Source organism: Pleuronectes platessa, chromosome 21 (assembly GCF_947347685.1).
Source record: "Pleuronectes platessa chromosome 21, fPlePla1.1, whole genome shotgun sequence".
NCBI lineage: Eukaryota > Metazoa > Chordata > Actinopteri > Pleuronectiformes > Pleuronectidae > Pleuronectes > Pleuronectes platessa.
In genome coordinates, this window is record NC_070646.1 from 14285936 (window position 1) to 14302488 (window position 16553).

The window sequence follows — 16553 nt, forward strand, 5'->3', positions numbered from 1 at the left end:
CACACAGGCGGGAAACAGGAAACAGACAGGATACAAAGCTGTAGTCACACAAGGAGCAAAGCTTCAAAATAAAGCAGGAAACAGATCTCAGAATGAACAACCAACTCAAACCAATTCCAAACACAAGAAAAATGCCAATATCAAAAGTATCCAACAACCATCCAAAAGGATTTATACCCTTTGCCTTCACGTGTAACCAAGTGGTGAGCAAACACAAATTTGTAATCATGTGAAGGAACTTTAGAGGGATCGATACCCAAGTCGAGTTAACCCCTCTCTGAAGCAGGTTCTCTTCTCAAGACGTGACACACCCTGTTAATCAGTTTAGCCAAGCAGCCAACTCAAATATTGAGGCCACTGTGCTCCACTATGAACTATGTATAACTGATTCAGATAGTCTCTGTTCAGTTATTGTGCCACCATGGATGAAAAAGACAAAAACTGTAACTAGCTAATGGAGTGAGTATGTGCTTCCTATCATGAAGTCAGATTGACCTGAGAAATAACTTTCATTATGCATTCAGACAGCGCTCTTGTCTTATCAAACACTCTTTACGCTACAGGTCACATTCACACATGCACAGCACTTGTGCTTTACAGAAGTTGCTTGATCACACACACAAACATACACTCAACCACTAATGGTTGAATCTGGGGTTCACTATCTAACCAAGAACATTTCAACATTCGGACTGGAGAGGCTGGGATTTCCCGATTAGTGGATCACCTGCTTCTGAGCCACAGCCAAGCCACCAAACTGTATTTTTCCAGCCACGCAAGTCAGACATCCTCCCTCAAACCTCCCTGCAAACATTCATCCTGTTATCACAGATTGTGTTTTTCACATTGCTCAAATTTTGCACCTGGAAACCAAAAAAACGTTGGTTACTTCTGCCACAGCAGGTAGCAGCTTCTTTTTATTTTGACAAACTAACCCTAAACAGCCTTTTCTGACTATAGTGATGATGAGGAGAGTGGAGGAGGTTATCAGATACTACAGAGCAACAAATTCGGCATGGGGAAGAGGTTGGGTGGATGGATGGGTCAACAAAACATCTGACATTTACTTAATTTAGACTCAAGCCACGTTCTTCCCCTAAATCTTACCAAATCAATTTTGTACCCAAAACTAACCAAATTCTAACCAAAAAAGAATCACACAATGAAAGTGATTTATTGGCATAACAGTGATTAGAAATGGTTTTCGAAGAAACAGACAGATGATGTCATCGTGCCGACATGCACGTAAGATCAGAAATTGCTACTATGCTGTCGTAGAGGGCATTGGACAAACAACATACTTTGTTGTTTACTTTGGTGAACTTGTTGGATTTGACAGCTGGCCAGAACCGGCCCCACAGAGGTTATTTGTCTCTCAAACAGCATGCAACAACTTGTGATTTTATGCCACTCCTTCAATCAGAGTGTTTCCAATTTTACAGGGACTATATTCATACTTGCAAAACAAAATTCAATGGTATCTGAAAGTAATCTTTATACAAAACAAAGGGCAGAAAATATATATATATAAAATGTACTTAAACAACTAAATAGAGATTTCTTTCAGTTGGACAATGCTTGTTCATGATAGACATACAGAATAATACTAACTACAGATGTCTCTTTGTCACTTATATATATTATACTCGCTAACAAATGGACAGTTCTTTAGTGGAGTTTTTCAAATACCGAAAACAAGAAGCCCTCCTTTCTTTTCCTTGCTGCTTGCCCTTACAGTTTTATCGAAAGCAAAGAGTATTTTGAGGTTACATGTTGGTTTAATACATTTTTTCTGTTGTTTTGTTGTTATTTTTTGTAGTATGACTGTAGCGATGAAGTCCCAGGCCAAGTGGGATGTGATGGACAGGTCCGAGGTCTTCTACACCGGGGGAGCTCTCATGGGGCTGGGCACCTTACTGGTTGTCAGCAGCTTCCTTGCTCTGGGATTCACTGGAACATTCCTAGGTGGGTATTTGAGAACAGGCTTTAAACTCACAATATGAACCCGAAAACCTAATTTGATTAGTGTGGGATCATTAAAGTGGTTTTCATAACAATTAGTGATGAAAATTGACGCAACAATTACACGAGCAGTCTGCAGTCATTATTTAACTATTACATGAGTGCATGCTAGTCATTACTAGATGGTACTAGACGATATTGCAACAGGTCGCAGCCTGTAATCACCAGTGTAGAAACAAGTTTACATATCATATTCAACTTGGGAAACACATGCACCCACGTGTTGAATCCTAACAAGGACACATAGGGTCATTTAGATAAGGAAAGACACACTTGTTCCCATTTGTACAATCATGCTTTATTCGCTCAACACTTCACATACTGCATTGGCAAATATCGTAGCATCTGCCTCTGAGACAAACATGTTTCTTTTATTGTTGTTATTCTGTTATTGAAGGCATTGATCCAAATGAGCAGAACTTTGACAAATTGGCAAGCACTTGTATCTAAATTCGAGGTAAATCACATCGGTGAGTCATCTCCAGGATCCTGACTTAACCTCTCAGCTCCGGCTCCATCAATGTTCATCACTAGACTGAAATGTCCTCAGTCAATCTCGCTGTCTCTAATCACCAAATGTGATGACAGCGGGGAAGCAGCCGGAGCAGCAGAAGGTGACAGGAGTTGGCAGGAGGTGCTGTGTCTGTCTATGAACATGAGTCTACTTTATATGCAGATCTGGCTAACCATCCACAAGGGACAGTTGGCATGGTTCATTCGCCAGAGTCCATAGAGCACAAAACGTGAGCAAAGTTCCTCATCAAGGCCAAGGGTTTGACTAATGAGACGCACGAGAAACCAGGCCCTGCCAGATTCAGTCAACAGGCACGTTTTCTTGGGACATGTGAACAAAGATGGGGGGGGGGGGGGCAGAAACAAGACAGCACGATGTAAATGGTGGTGTGAGGGAATTGAGAACAAGCTGTACGAACTGCAAAGGTTATGCATCAATTTGATTTTGTTTTGTTTGTTTAGTTTGTTTCAGTAATTTTTTTTAGTTAACCAACAAAACCAAATAATTATTAAAAGTTTTAGTTTAGTTTGAGATACAGATAACACTGTCTGTGAGTGACACAGTAACTTAAGCACTATTGATTCAACCTGAGGTCTCCTACCAGGTAAGCTGGCAGTCCATTGATTGCGAACAAGATCTTGACAGCCCATTCAGTCATGCCCTAAATCCTTCTATAGATTTTCATGTTAGCTAAGGTCCGGTGCAACATACTTTAAGGACCATACTAACACATGCAATATATATTTATATATATATATTGCTATGTGTGAAAGCAGCACAGTTAAAGCGCTTTGAGCATGATTTCGTGGTTAAGGCTGTCAGGCACATCAGCTGGCTTCACATGAACAAAGGAGCATTCAGTTCCTCTTGTTTATGTTTCATGTCCTATAAACTCTCCTAAAGCCCCTCACCAAATGTGGCCAGTGGCTTCATGCATACAAGACACGTTATGTGCATGTTGTGTTGACACGCATGTCTCCAGGCCGGATGTCCCCCAGCCCTGCTAAGTCTTTATCGATAGGACAAGCGTTACATTTTTAGCCCTACATCTAGAGGTAGCAATATTATCTATATTTTATTAGCATCAAAGCTCATTCTTAACCATGAAAATATAAAAAGGTACTTTTAACCATATCACATGATCTTCATCTACGAAAAAGCCATCACGGAGATGGATTTTTCTAAATGCTGACTCAATGTGGTTGAATGAATTTGATGCCATTTTATATCAGAGGCATGTAAATTATCTTTAAACATAATTCACCCATCATACTCCTATACTCTCCGATATCTCAACAAAAAGTTCAGTGATTGATTTAAGAAAATGCTAAATGTGGGTAGAGATCCCTCACCTTATTCCTCTGACATACTATATACCTACAACTGATACTGTATGACCGTTTTATTTCTTATTAGCTATTTTCAATACAATGATGTCGGAATGAACTTTGAGATTAGGCGCTGTGTGCACCTATGCAGTGGATTTACAAGGATTAACGAAACACAATCCACCAGAACTTTGTGTCCATTAGCCCCCACAAAAGTACACACCCTCCCTTCTTGGAGGATATAGCCTGTGGGTGTGGGTTGTGATTTGATGTGTCTCATTTGTTCTATATTAATCCCCTTGAGTCACCATGACCTGTTGATTCAAAATGATGATACGGGGGCAGAAATAAAAGGTCTAAACATTAATACCCATTCCCATCGTCTTAATGTGTGGACCAGCTGGCCATTTGATCCATACTCCGATCACAAACTGGCTTCTCTAACCTCTAGGACAGACAGTGCGTTCGTCACCCTGCAGCAAATCCAGGTTGCATCAACACAATGAAACAACAGTGATGCAGGAACTTAGAAATAATTGTTATGCTTGGCTCTCAAATCTGAATGGGTAACCGGTAGTCACTTTGAGGTCAAAAAAGAGGTTAGCATATTGTTCTTTAGTAACAGCTGCTCTTCTATTCAAAACCAAATACATTTGTTTATATTATCTCTTTTTATCCCATCCTACCTGTGTTTTTAAATGAGCGTACATAATGACATTTTGTATATAACTTCGTGCAACAGCCCATGTAATTCAGCAGGTCGGTTTTACCCACTGGAAAACTGTGTGTGCATACTAATGTGTGTGTGTGTGTGGGCGGACGACAGGGGCATACGGAAAGTATTTGAATGTTCAGGTCCTCTGAGTAAAATGGGTCAGACTGCGTATATATGAGAGAGAGAGAGAGAGAGAGAGAGAGAGAGAGAGAGAGAGAGAGAGAGAGAGAGAGAGAGATGAGAGAGAGAGAGAAGAGAGAGAGAGAGAGAGAGAGAGAGAGAGAGAGAGAGAGAGAGAGAGAGAGAGAGAGAGAGAGAGAGAGAGAGAGAGAGAGAGAGAGAGTTCTTTTGATGTAATGTCATTTGTTGCTGCTTTGTGAACAATACCTGTTGAACTTATTACATAGCAAGCAATAGTAACTGCTGAAGGCAGTGTGCTAGTTCCACTGCCTCCAACATTCCTATGGAATAAAGAGCCCCACTTGACAAGTAAACACACACGCAACCACACACAAAATATTTTTAATTTCTTATTAATATTCAAACTCCCCCAGAGTACAACTTTTAATATCAGCAAGTGTTGAAATAACCTTAATATAAAGTATCAAATGGTTGGAAAATGATGCTACTGTTAGTGTGCACAGTTGCTCCGCTAACAATTTGGACGCCAGTTGACCTAGCTGGCCAACATTCACCTCTTAAGAACGAACTCAACAGGAGGTCAGCTCTAATATTAAATGTTGTGAAGGGACATCTAGCTTAAATCTCTATCAGTTCAGCTTGTGAGGCCCAGTGATGGCACTTAGTTGTGTTGACCTTCTCCCCTCATTGTATTAGGAGCTGTAACTGGACTGTTTTTCCAGTTAAAGCTGTAACTGGAAATGCGTGATTCAATGAGGGCATCAGGAACACACAACCGAGTGCTGTCAGGGACAGATCAGGCACCGCAGAAGTTGACAGTAGGTCTCTCAGAGCAACACTTGCTTGTTGAGCATGTTGAGCAACTGCTGCCGTGAAGCATCCATCCAGGAGTTTAAACGTTAGGCACTGAGTGAACAAATATATTGTCTTATTATAGAATTTGGAAAATATACATAATATCACTAGGTCTATACCTATACTTCATCAAATTAATATTTTCTTGCTGCAATATTCAAACTCTCACATGAGGTTATCTCCATGCAGTCATATTGTTGACATCAATAACAGCCCAGAGACAGTGGAGCAGCCCGGCCGTGCAGAATTAACAAGGCTGTGTGCTGCCAAAGTCATGTTCCCTCCGCAGCACACACTCAGGCTGCTGCTACATGTCAGCAATGTGGCAAAAATGATTGGAGAATGACAAGCAGACAGAGCTCTGTCTCGTCTGAGTCTAAAACAACACATCACGGCAGATAAACAAGTTGCAACCATGGTGACTGTGTGATACAGTCCACCGAGTTCGGCACCGAATCCCTGTCCACCTCAGAGCTGGAGCCTGGAGACCGAATTTCAGCTTCAGAGAAACTCACGGCTTCCCGCCAAGGTGTCAGAGTGAGGAAACCAAGAGTAGAATTGGCGGGTTGTAGTTATGAGGTGCTCTGTGCTTTGAACCCAAATGTTCTCCTCTGAACACGGAACAGCATTAACGTGATGTGTGTGTATGTTCTGTATTTTTCAGGTGATTATTTTGGCATCCTTTTGGAGGAGAAGGTGACCGGATTTCCCTTTAACGTAATAGAAAACCCGATGTACTGGGGCAGCACAGCCAACTACCTTGGCCTGGCACTCATGTAAGTGTATGTGTGTGTGTGTGTGTGTCTCTGTGTGTGTCCAGAGGGAAGAAGAGGTCACTGTCACAAGTGTATCTGTGTGTCCATCGAATTTGATGCCTCTGCAGAAGGCTGCAGCTGAGATTGGCTTTAACAAATGATAACAACAGGGTCCTTTTCCCAGGTTCGTCATTAACCACTTCTCGAGGAGTGGTTAACACAAAGAGTAAACAAAATGAACGACAAATGACCTGCCGCCTAGCCGCTAAAGTGCTGATGCCCTAAAGGCAGCGCTCATAATAATGCGAAGGCATAGGTAATAAGCAGCAAACTGTAAATGGAAAATGCCGTTTCCAAGTTGCAAAACATTTCTCCTCTTGAAAAAGGTAGGGAGGTTCAAACTTTTAAATGTGACTGGTCTCTATGACAACAATGACCACCTCGCTGTGCCCAGTGTGCGTTGTTGCCAGGCGAACACTCCAGGGTAGGCGAGCCCAGCCGCCAATAAAGCTATTGTATTCTAGCTGTATTCTTCCTCGCCAAGAGCTGCATAGACTCCTTTCCTGAATATCTACTTTCCTAGTCCTTTTTGGTGTGATTAATTTGGACTTTAATTCACTCTCAGCAGTGTATGTCAACCCGGTTCGTCTGCATCTCTCTCTTTTCTGAGTCCTTCCAGTTTCCTCCATGTTTGTCTCCCTCTGTGCTGATCTGTCATTTGAGATATCGAAGCATCCTCGGCCTCATTGTTTTCATCTCTTCATCCCCATGTGCCTCTCTGTGGTCTTAAAAACAAACTCTTTGAAAATAGGCTTGTGGTGTAACCACTGTGAACTGAGGCCCATTTTCTGATGAGTGTGTGTGAGTGAGACAAGGCAGATTTCAGCCAAATTGTGGGGCTTTTAGATTAATGCACTATGTCTCACTCATTACCCTTGAAGTCATTTAAAAATTATTTCCAGCATTTTTTTTCAGACATGACAAAAGTACAAAATAAAAAACTGAAATGGGGATCTTTTATAGTAAGTGTGTGTGTGTGTGGGGGGGGGGGGGGGGGGGGGGTGATTAAGGTCACTGGCCTGAAGTGACCTTAATCTTCTTTTCTGTTACATGTCAGTTTAGAATATGAAGTGATATTGCACAAATTTTTTTTATGTAAATAAATGATATGACGGATCTATGATGATACTGGAAATTTTAAAGTCTACATTTATAGCTTGAACATGGCTCATAATGTGTTTTGACCATAGTTAGGCATCTTCTTATCAAAAGGTAGCCAGCCCCCACTAAATTAAATTAATACTCACTGCGTTACGGATCAGGTGGACACACTATGTGGCGCATTGGGATATAAAAAAATAAAATGTAGTTAATATTTTTTTCATTGTAGCGCCATAACCCCCAGATAGGGTTGGAGGAGCAGGAGTACTGAAGAAGCAGGAGTGGATCAAATTTTTTCCATTTTATAAAAAAAAAAAAGAAAAAAGGTTCTATAACAAAAAGACAAATATCCCTGGGAAATGCAAATACATAACCTAAATCCTACTAGAGAAAGAAAAAGGGCACAGAATTAGACAAATCTGCAGCCTCACCACAAGCTGCCAACTCCTCTCCCCCCTCTCACTACTTACTGGCATTTTTGCTTATAGCCTCACCTGCTTGGAGCCTACCACCTGTGCTGGTAAGTATAAGGTGATCTCAACAGAAAGACAAAGAGAAACCACACTCAAAACAAGACTGAGTTTGGGATCTGGGTTACTGCTGACCTCACCATTCATTCCATCAGCACAGATACAGCAGATAAATCCATTAGGTCGACTAAAACGTGATCTAAAGCAGCTCACCTCACCCATCCTCTCTCACCTTGAGACTGCCCAGCCCCTTCCTTCTCAGAGACCCGATCATTAAAACCTGTTGTCACTCTCCACTGATCGACCTGCTGATCTGACCACACGCACATGTCTGGAAAAACAACAGACAGAGCAACATCACAGACATAACAAAATAAAGTGTCCATGCATATCTGCTGTAAAAATAATACAACAAACAGCTCAAAACCAGATTATCCACATAATAGCCTATAATCAAACTTTAAATAATAATCAAATGACCAAATGTTTTAACATAGGGAGACAGGGCCTAGTGAAAAAGGGGGAGAAAGCACCCTATTCACATCCATCAACACAGACACGTTTAACTGCAGGACGGTGCCACAATAGATGCATTTGTCCACCTGTGGCTCCACATTCATGAAACCCTTGGTTTTTCAAATTGCTCTTACTTATTTTGCTCGGATGTCATGGAGTTCTCTTTATGACTTCTCATCAGATGGCAGTCACAAGCATTATTTTTCATGTTATCCTGTGATCCTGGACTTTGACTTATTTTGTGAAGTGAGTGATGAATTCCTCAGAGAATTATCAACGACTCTGCAGTTTCACTCAGCTCTATAAAGAGTTTTAGCATCTTTCTACTCAGTTTATTTTCCAGGCCACAACGTTTTACTGTTCTGGTTCAGTTCCACCGCTCATCTTCTTTTTTCACCCACAACAACAAGGAGCTGTTTTGAGTAATACATCTCCTGACAAACCCACTGAACCCAGCCTGCCCAGCATCGAACAGCAGAAAGGTAAATTAGTGGGATAATTAAAGAGCCAGTTATCTCCTTCAGCAGTCGATCGAAAACCCAGGAAACATTTTTCTCCGAAAAATGACAGAACATTCCATTATAAAACAGCCGATCTGCACGATTATGTGCAATTATGCAGTCTGACAAGATAATTTTGAGCTATTTGCTCTGATAACAGATGACTTGGAGTTGATCCTCTTTTTTTTTTTCTTTCATCGGTTATTAGTTCGTTATTATCCTCAACCGTGACACCAATAATATATTATTTATGTCCTCAGTTCCAGTTGGTATTGCTCTGCACTGTGTGGATGGGGGTGGGTGGAGGTGGGATGTATTGTGTTTATTGCTTTTACTTTAACAAAGCACTTTGTGGTATAGCAAAACTTTTTGCACAGTACTTTACATCACATGAAAAGTACTCTACAAATTAAGATTGATTGATTTATTTGTTTACATTGGGGGGCAAGTTATCTGCAAACTTATTCCATAAACACCAATATGTGTGTCTGCATGTGAAATGTCGTTCATCTAATGGACTCACACGTAGCATTGGCAGTATTGTACATTGCCCGAGGGAGTGCAGTGCTGAGTTATGGGTGATTTTGACACGTGACACATATAATATTAATAAATGTTGTATAAACATGTGACCGTCACTCTGGAGCAGTCCGTGGGGTTAGGGCAGCGTGACAGCAGTCACTCCGCAGGCCAAACATATTTTCTTCCCCTCACATAAGCCACCGAAGAGGTCGACAACCAGCAGCCTGTGCCTAAAAATATCTGCCCTGTAAGTTCATTGGGATAATTTTACGACAGACTGACACAGACATTGACAGAAGGTACTGATCTCCATCGTGGCAGCAACGTTTACATAATCACTTCTTCTTTGGAAAGTTTGTATTTTACTTAACAGGCCTGACATAACCGACATGCAATGTATGAATTATATTACACGAGTGTAGTAACAAGTTTTCTAACTCCACTCACATTCGAGATTTTAGGTTTTGGTGCCGTTGTTTCTCATTCTGCGTCGGAATCTATGCACTATTCGCTAACCGTGAATGTAAAAGCTCTAAAACTCTCGAGGTCATTCTTTCCTCGGACTCAGAGCACTTTGTTCACATCCTCAGCAACACACACAAAGAACACATTCTCCTCACAGCTCAAAGCTGGAGAACGAGAGCCCACACCCGCCACGCTCCTCCAAGCTCCTTTCTGTGGCAGACAATCTCTCCCACACATTAGGCCACTTACTCGCCTCGCTCTGTGGCCGGAGCGCGAGAGTAGCTGACACACATTAGCAGATGCACTTACATGAACACGAGCAACACTCGTACTGATAAATAAATAAAATGGGAGCTGAAATTGCTGCTTTGTGCCATTCCTTTTTGTGGTTATTTATCAGCGGGAGTGGACCTAAAATACATTTCCTGACTGTTGCTATACCGGATTTAGTAGAATGAATATCACATTTAAAGAAAAACATGAATCACTGCAATAAATGTTCCATGCACCAGTAGACTTACATATGTTTTTTTCAAATAAGCAGATAATGAGAGAAGAATGCAAAAATGTGATTGTAAAAAAAAGAATTAAAAAACGCAACAGGTCACTGCAAAGTTGTTTGCGCTAGCTGACAAGCTGTTATAAACTCAGGCCAATCAGGGGTTTTTCAGTCTGTGCACTCACCAAATGTTTTTTCGATGGGCCTTGAGTGCTTCTGTGTAGCTGTTGGAAATTTGTAGCCTTGAAAAAACCTTACTTATTTGTTTCATCTGGGTTCCATTATCCCTGCTTTTCACTTGGTCTATTTACTGCAAGAGATAAAAAGTGTGTGTGTGTGTGTGTGTGTGTGTGTGTGTGTGTGTGTGTGTGTGTGTGTGTGTGTGTGTGTGTGTGTGTGTGTGTGTGTGTGTGTGTGTGTGTGTGTGTGTGTGTGTGTGTGTGTGTGTGTGTGTGTGTGTGTGTGTGTGTGCGCATACGCAAGCAATGTGAAAGCCCCTATCTTAAAGTATATCTAAAATACCGTTATCTATCCCTCTAGTTGTGGGACTATCATACAGAAGCTTCACAATTCCGTTCTATTAATCAACTGCTTCAATTTGGCCTGGACAAATGTGATCACTGGAACCGGTTTCCAGTGTGCTCTCTTCTGCACAGCCTGCCTTGTCTTGTGCCCTTGCTGTGTCAGCATTTGGGTCCAGCCCTACAATATAAATCCAAAATAAAAAGCAAAGACAGCAAGTCAGCAACAAGTCCCATTAAATAGTGAATCACAGTTCGTCAGAAATCAAATAAGAAATGCTGAGGTCTCTTCAAAGGTTCCAGACAGGAACAGAATCAAGACACATTGGTTCTTTTAAAGTGTTTATGTCAGCAAACCAACACAGATACACTTCTGTCTGTGAAAGGGTCTACATTTAAACTCGAGTAAATTATTGGGATATATTACTTTTGGAACTCATGAGGTTCCTGACACTTTTTCCAGTTCTTATATTGTAGTACTAACATGTGTTTGTGTTTTGCATATGCATGTGCAATCTTAAGGATCGACCGCAAACAGCAATTTAGCTATTTCAAATATCTGTCCCTGTCTCTTTGCTCTTTTCTCACACTTGGGAAAGACCCCCAATCAAGTTCAGACACTTCAGTTTTCTTATCACCAACTGTGGGTTGAAGGATGCCCTTCAGTTATATCATGGACCGTTATCATGTGTTGAGCTTGTGGGATGGAGCCGTATCTTTGAGCGAGAGAGAACAATGACGCTCTGACTTTGAAAAGGTCACTCTCTGCTCTGGGCGAAATCTATCTCTTAGCTCCACTCCCAGCTCTGCGGTTCGTGCTGCTGCTGATACTATATTGCGTATATGTGGACAGTGCAACCCCAGAGGGACTAAAGCTGTGAAATACATCTCAAGAAAGCTTCAAATACAAAGCATATATTCATGGGTATATTTGCTACACCGGTGTAGAAGTTGTTGCCTTTGTGTTTTTGTTTTGCGTCACTGAATAACAAACTATTTAATCGTATAATGTAACACCAGCATGTTTCCTCTTCAACATTTGTTGTGATTAAGAGTTTATTTTGAAAATGAGTTCTCAAAGCACATGGTATCGGACGCCTCACAACAGTCTGAGCCAAAGTTGTTGACACCGCTGCTAGAATGCTGCATCAGATGTGCTCCCATAATAAGGCTGCAATTTGGGCTTGTAAACATTTCTATTTTCCTTCACATCTGATCAGTTCAAGCTACAGTCAACAGGGTGAGATCAGGATTTGTTTTTATCCCCTTATGTAACATGAGAACAAAATGTTGATCTCAGGAAAAAAGGTATAGAAATGGATGACCTACCTAGAATAGTTTTGCTTTATCATTGGGATGTGCTCTACTAAGTGTACCGCCGCCACCTGCATTTGTTTGTACCGCAAAATCTGGTGTAAGATTACATTTTGGTGATTCTGAGTGAATGGCACTGAGACTTAAGAGTGAAAGACAAGTTCTCGAGTGGGAGAGAGAACTGCATTGCATACCACTTGTAGGTATGGGCACAACTGCACCTTACTGTCTGCAAGGACGGTAAAAACTCTATGGATGATAGAGTGAGCATGTGGCTGCACACAGCTATGCAATGCAGCAACGGAGCAAATCACCAGGTCTGAGATCTTTCGTGTTTTTAAAGTATATAAATATTTTTGGGGGGTTTCTGATGATCTGATGGGAAACAGGAAACAGGCATTAAAACAGGCCTTAAACTTCAGAAATGTATGCTACATCCAACCTGTTAGACTAGATTTAAGCCTATTGGCAATTTCAGAGTTGATTTTCTAATTATTAAAACTATCAAAGTTATTTCTTTCTCTCTAAAAAAAGGAGATAATCTTAATGAGAATGCCTGTTTAAATGTATTATTACATACAAGTGATAACCTGTCAAAATTGGGATCAACACATCACTTATTTTTTTATTTTTAAAGTACATTTTGCAGGATAATTAAAGAAAAACATAGAAACATCAGACCTATAAATATCCATCTCCAACACCACCCCCATGTTTCCTGCTGACGTTTCAACTAAATGCATGGCTCCCGCTACATTTACTCTCTGCTATGGGTGACATGTTTGCTGGAATGTAAGTGGTGGTCATTGAATGGAAAGATATCTGTGGGTTTCTCTGTCATTAAGACTGAATTAGTTGATTGCCCCTTGCTCTGAGTCCTTTGTCTAATGTAGGCGAGAGTAGTTCGTTTCATTCTAAAGTGGAAGTTGACCTCAAATGCCCGCCCTGATGTTTGACCACAGAAGAGATCGTAATGCTGCTCACAAGCCTTATTTCTTCAAAAGTTTTTTCAATTACCCCTAAAAAAAAGAGTTGAAATATCGTTCTACATATTGCACATCCTCTTTAAGCAGTGTCTTTTACACTTTGGGTTCCTTCATTGATCAAAAAAATGCATAAACCCCTGTGGGTCATTAACTAGTATTACATTTGTCTTGGCGTATCCATTCAGAGACTTCTTCCTCTAGTTTTTCTTTGTTTGTTTTGTTTGTATTTATTTGTTTGCAGTTCAGTCGTGTGTTTTACCTCATACATGTAGTTGTGCATGTCTAGTTCTCCAGTCTAGTCATGAAGCAGCATTTCCCCCTGGCTTAGGCTTTACCCACATCGCGTGGGAGGAGTTACTACTTACTTCGTCCCCACCAAAACACTTTGTCAAAATGAAAATGATCTCCTTTTAGATTAGTTCTTCAACTCCATATCAGAAATAATCACCATACATAATAACTAGCGATTAGTAAAGTTCCTCACCGACCCTCTCTAACTGATTATTAACCATTAACCAACAATAATCAATGTTGAATACTATATTAAATACCAATGCAATGTTTTTGTTTTAGAAAGAAGTATAAAAATGAGGATTGAAGCTTGAAGACTCTAGAGCAGTGGTCGTCAACCCATCGATGGTGATCTACCGGTTGATCTCACAGTCTTCACTGTCCATTCCCGAACTCTCTGAACTCACTGGCTGCGGTTGAACTCAATAACATTATTATTGGCATCTTAACCCTGGTTCAGCTATATTAGTCAGCCCCATGTTCAACATATATTAGAGCTGCAGCATTAGTTTGTTTTGTAAAGTGCTTGACAAGTGAGTTTGTACAATAGTCTGATGGTTGGAAGAATGGAGAGTATCTTCCCTTAGATTGAGTTTCTGGATCAGTAGGTATGAAGTCGATAAGTGCTTCTCAACGGTTGAACACTACCTATCATTAGACCCAAGAGAAAAGCATATGACCCACATATCCCTGCAAATCCTGTCATAAGCATGACGCACATGGAGAAGTGGTCAATTTTCCAAAGTGGTGAAATGTACAAATATGGGGACAACGTATGACTGCTTAGCCTTTTCAAGTCTTCATTCGGTAAAGAATATAATTAAATTTTCGGGTTTGTTATCATGGTTTTCCCACTGCCACTGCTTCCCATTCAGTGAGGGAATTAATGCCGTGTCCCAATTCACCCCCTAGCCCAACCAATTGGCCCTACCCTGTCGTTTTCTAAGTGGCTGTGAAGAGGTAGTGTTGTCCCATTTCTCGATGTGATCTTGAGGTAGTGGCCATCTGCCCCTTTAAACACCCCTTCAAGGGTAGTGTATTCAGGATCCCTAGCTGCGGGTCAATTCTCAAAAGTATGATAACTTGCAAAATAACCAGGAATCTATTTATTTAAATCCGGCCGAATATGAAAATGTTACTGTATCGCTGTGACAATAGTTTTAAGGAAAATTGCTATTTATGCTGTAAAAACAATCATGTAAGAAGTCTGAGTGAGAATAACGATTAAAGTTTGGAGGGGCACTTTATAATGGAAGAGGCCCTCGCTGGAAGCTTAAAGCTGACTAACTGACAAATAAATATGATTTTGTCCAAACATTACATTTCCACACTGCCAGCATATAAGCACACATGGAAACACACATATTCATGTGCAAAGACAAAGATTGCAGATACAGATTTGATATCAGCCTGCAGACTGAGAAACGTGTGAGCTGGATAGATGCACAGAATGGAAAATAATATCACTTTTCTAATAAATAAATCATAAATTAGCATTGATACAGGTCCACTTGATGGATCAGCATATTTTAACAAATGGTTTGAGATACAAAAGAAAAACGTGTGTCATGAAATTCTTAAAAGAAATACTCTTTTCGTTTCCAGTTCACGGTAGCGCTGTGTTTCTCTGATAGAAGCCGATAATGTTCCAGCTTAACGCGCTCAAGTCACTGCCCAATTTTGGTGTTGCTATTTATAATCATGACAGTTTGTAAATGTGGGTCACTGGTAAATATAGATAACCATACAAGGTCTACTGACTCATCATCATGTCAGATTCACGTACGTGTGTCACGATCGGCGGGTCTCGACGAAGCCAGCATTGCGTGTCAGATCGAGGAAAGCTGTGAACTGACTGTATTCACAGCTGTTACCGAACCTCACACAGAAATCCTAAGTCTCGAGGAAAAGGGGCTCCCGACAATTGGGCTCCCATCTTCCTGCTATCAACATTATAGAGGAAGAGGTGCTGGAGAAGCATCCAGCATGTAAGAATGCGAAGTGGTGGAACCTTTCACTTTGTAAAGGAAAATTGTACAAGTCACCAAATGTTTAATTGAGACTACTGACCTCAAATTGAAAATCACAGCCCTGTTTATTGTGTAGCTCTGTTGATCTCCTGTGAGGTCAAGGCAGTTAAGCGAATTGAAAGAAGTTGTCATGTTGGAAGCCCCGGGTAGTGCCAAAACCTTTCATCACTTCATGTTGTTTCGTGACCAGGTTTATGTGTTGTGTGGAGAGCAAAGCGGAATTCTTACTGTGAACTGGGCTGTGGAGTGTTCAATTTGCAGTGTGTAGAATATAGTGACATAAAGTGTTGAAGCTGAACACCCCTCACCTCATCCTCTCTTTCATTCCAAACATGAAAGAGAACCTGTGGTAACCTTCAGTTTTCATAAAAACGCAAAAGGTGTTAAGTTTGTCAAATCTGGGCATACAACAACATTGTTGTAGCCCCCCCCTCCATTTAAATATAAAGTATTTCAATAAAAAGGCCAATTCTAGGGTAAATTAAAAAACTAATTTGTATAATTTAGATGAAACACACTCGTGAAAACATCACTAGGATTATTTTATTTATTTTATTAAATTGCTGTGAATAGATCCCTCTAACCTAAATCTTACACACTGGTACTTTAAGACACAGTTCTGTTTTTTTTTTACGTAACAACTGAAGGCTACCAAACAAAAGAGGCAGTGGGGACGTTCAGTGGCCTTTACTGTATCAAGGTGGCCCCACCTGGCCCCCCTTAGCAGCGCCACTGCACTGAGACGCTTTCCTCTGCAGGTCAACAGGTGACTCTGCTCCTTTAATGTCTTCTAATCATCAAACTTAATTCATATTATGTTCCTGAATAAACGGGGCGCTGCTTCTACTTCAACATTGAAGATAAAACACTAAGTTAAGTTTCAAGCTGCAGGAGGAACTTCTGTCTTCAGGAGTCTGTTCGTTCCTCTCCCTCTTCACACCGATGATC

The 16553-nt window shown here is 40.8% G+C and overlaps 1 protein-coding gene across 1 annotated transcript in view; it reads left to right on the forward strand.

Moving 5' to 3' along the window:
- pemt (phosphatidylethanolamine N-methyltransferase) overlaps positions 1–16553 on the forward strand; it is a 51850-nt gene that overhangs the window by 29112 nt on the left and 6185 nt on the right. The window contains exons 4-5 of the mRNA XM_053413918.1: positions 1820–1965; positions 6240–6351. Of these exons, the coding sequence (XP_053269893.1) occupies positions 1820–1965; positions 6240–6351 (258 nt within the window). The remainder of the gene's footprint in view (positions 1–1819; positions 1966–6239; positions 6352–16553) is intronic.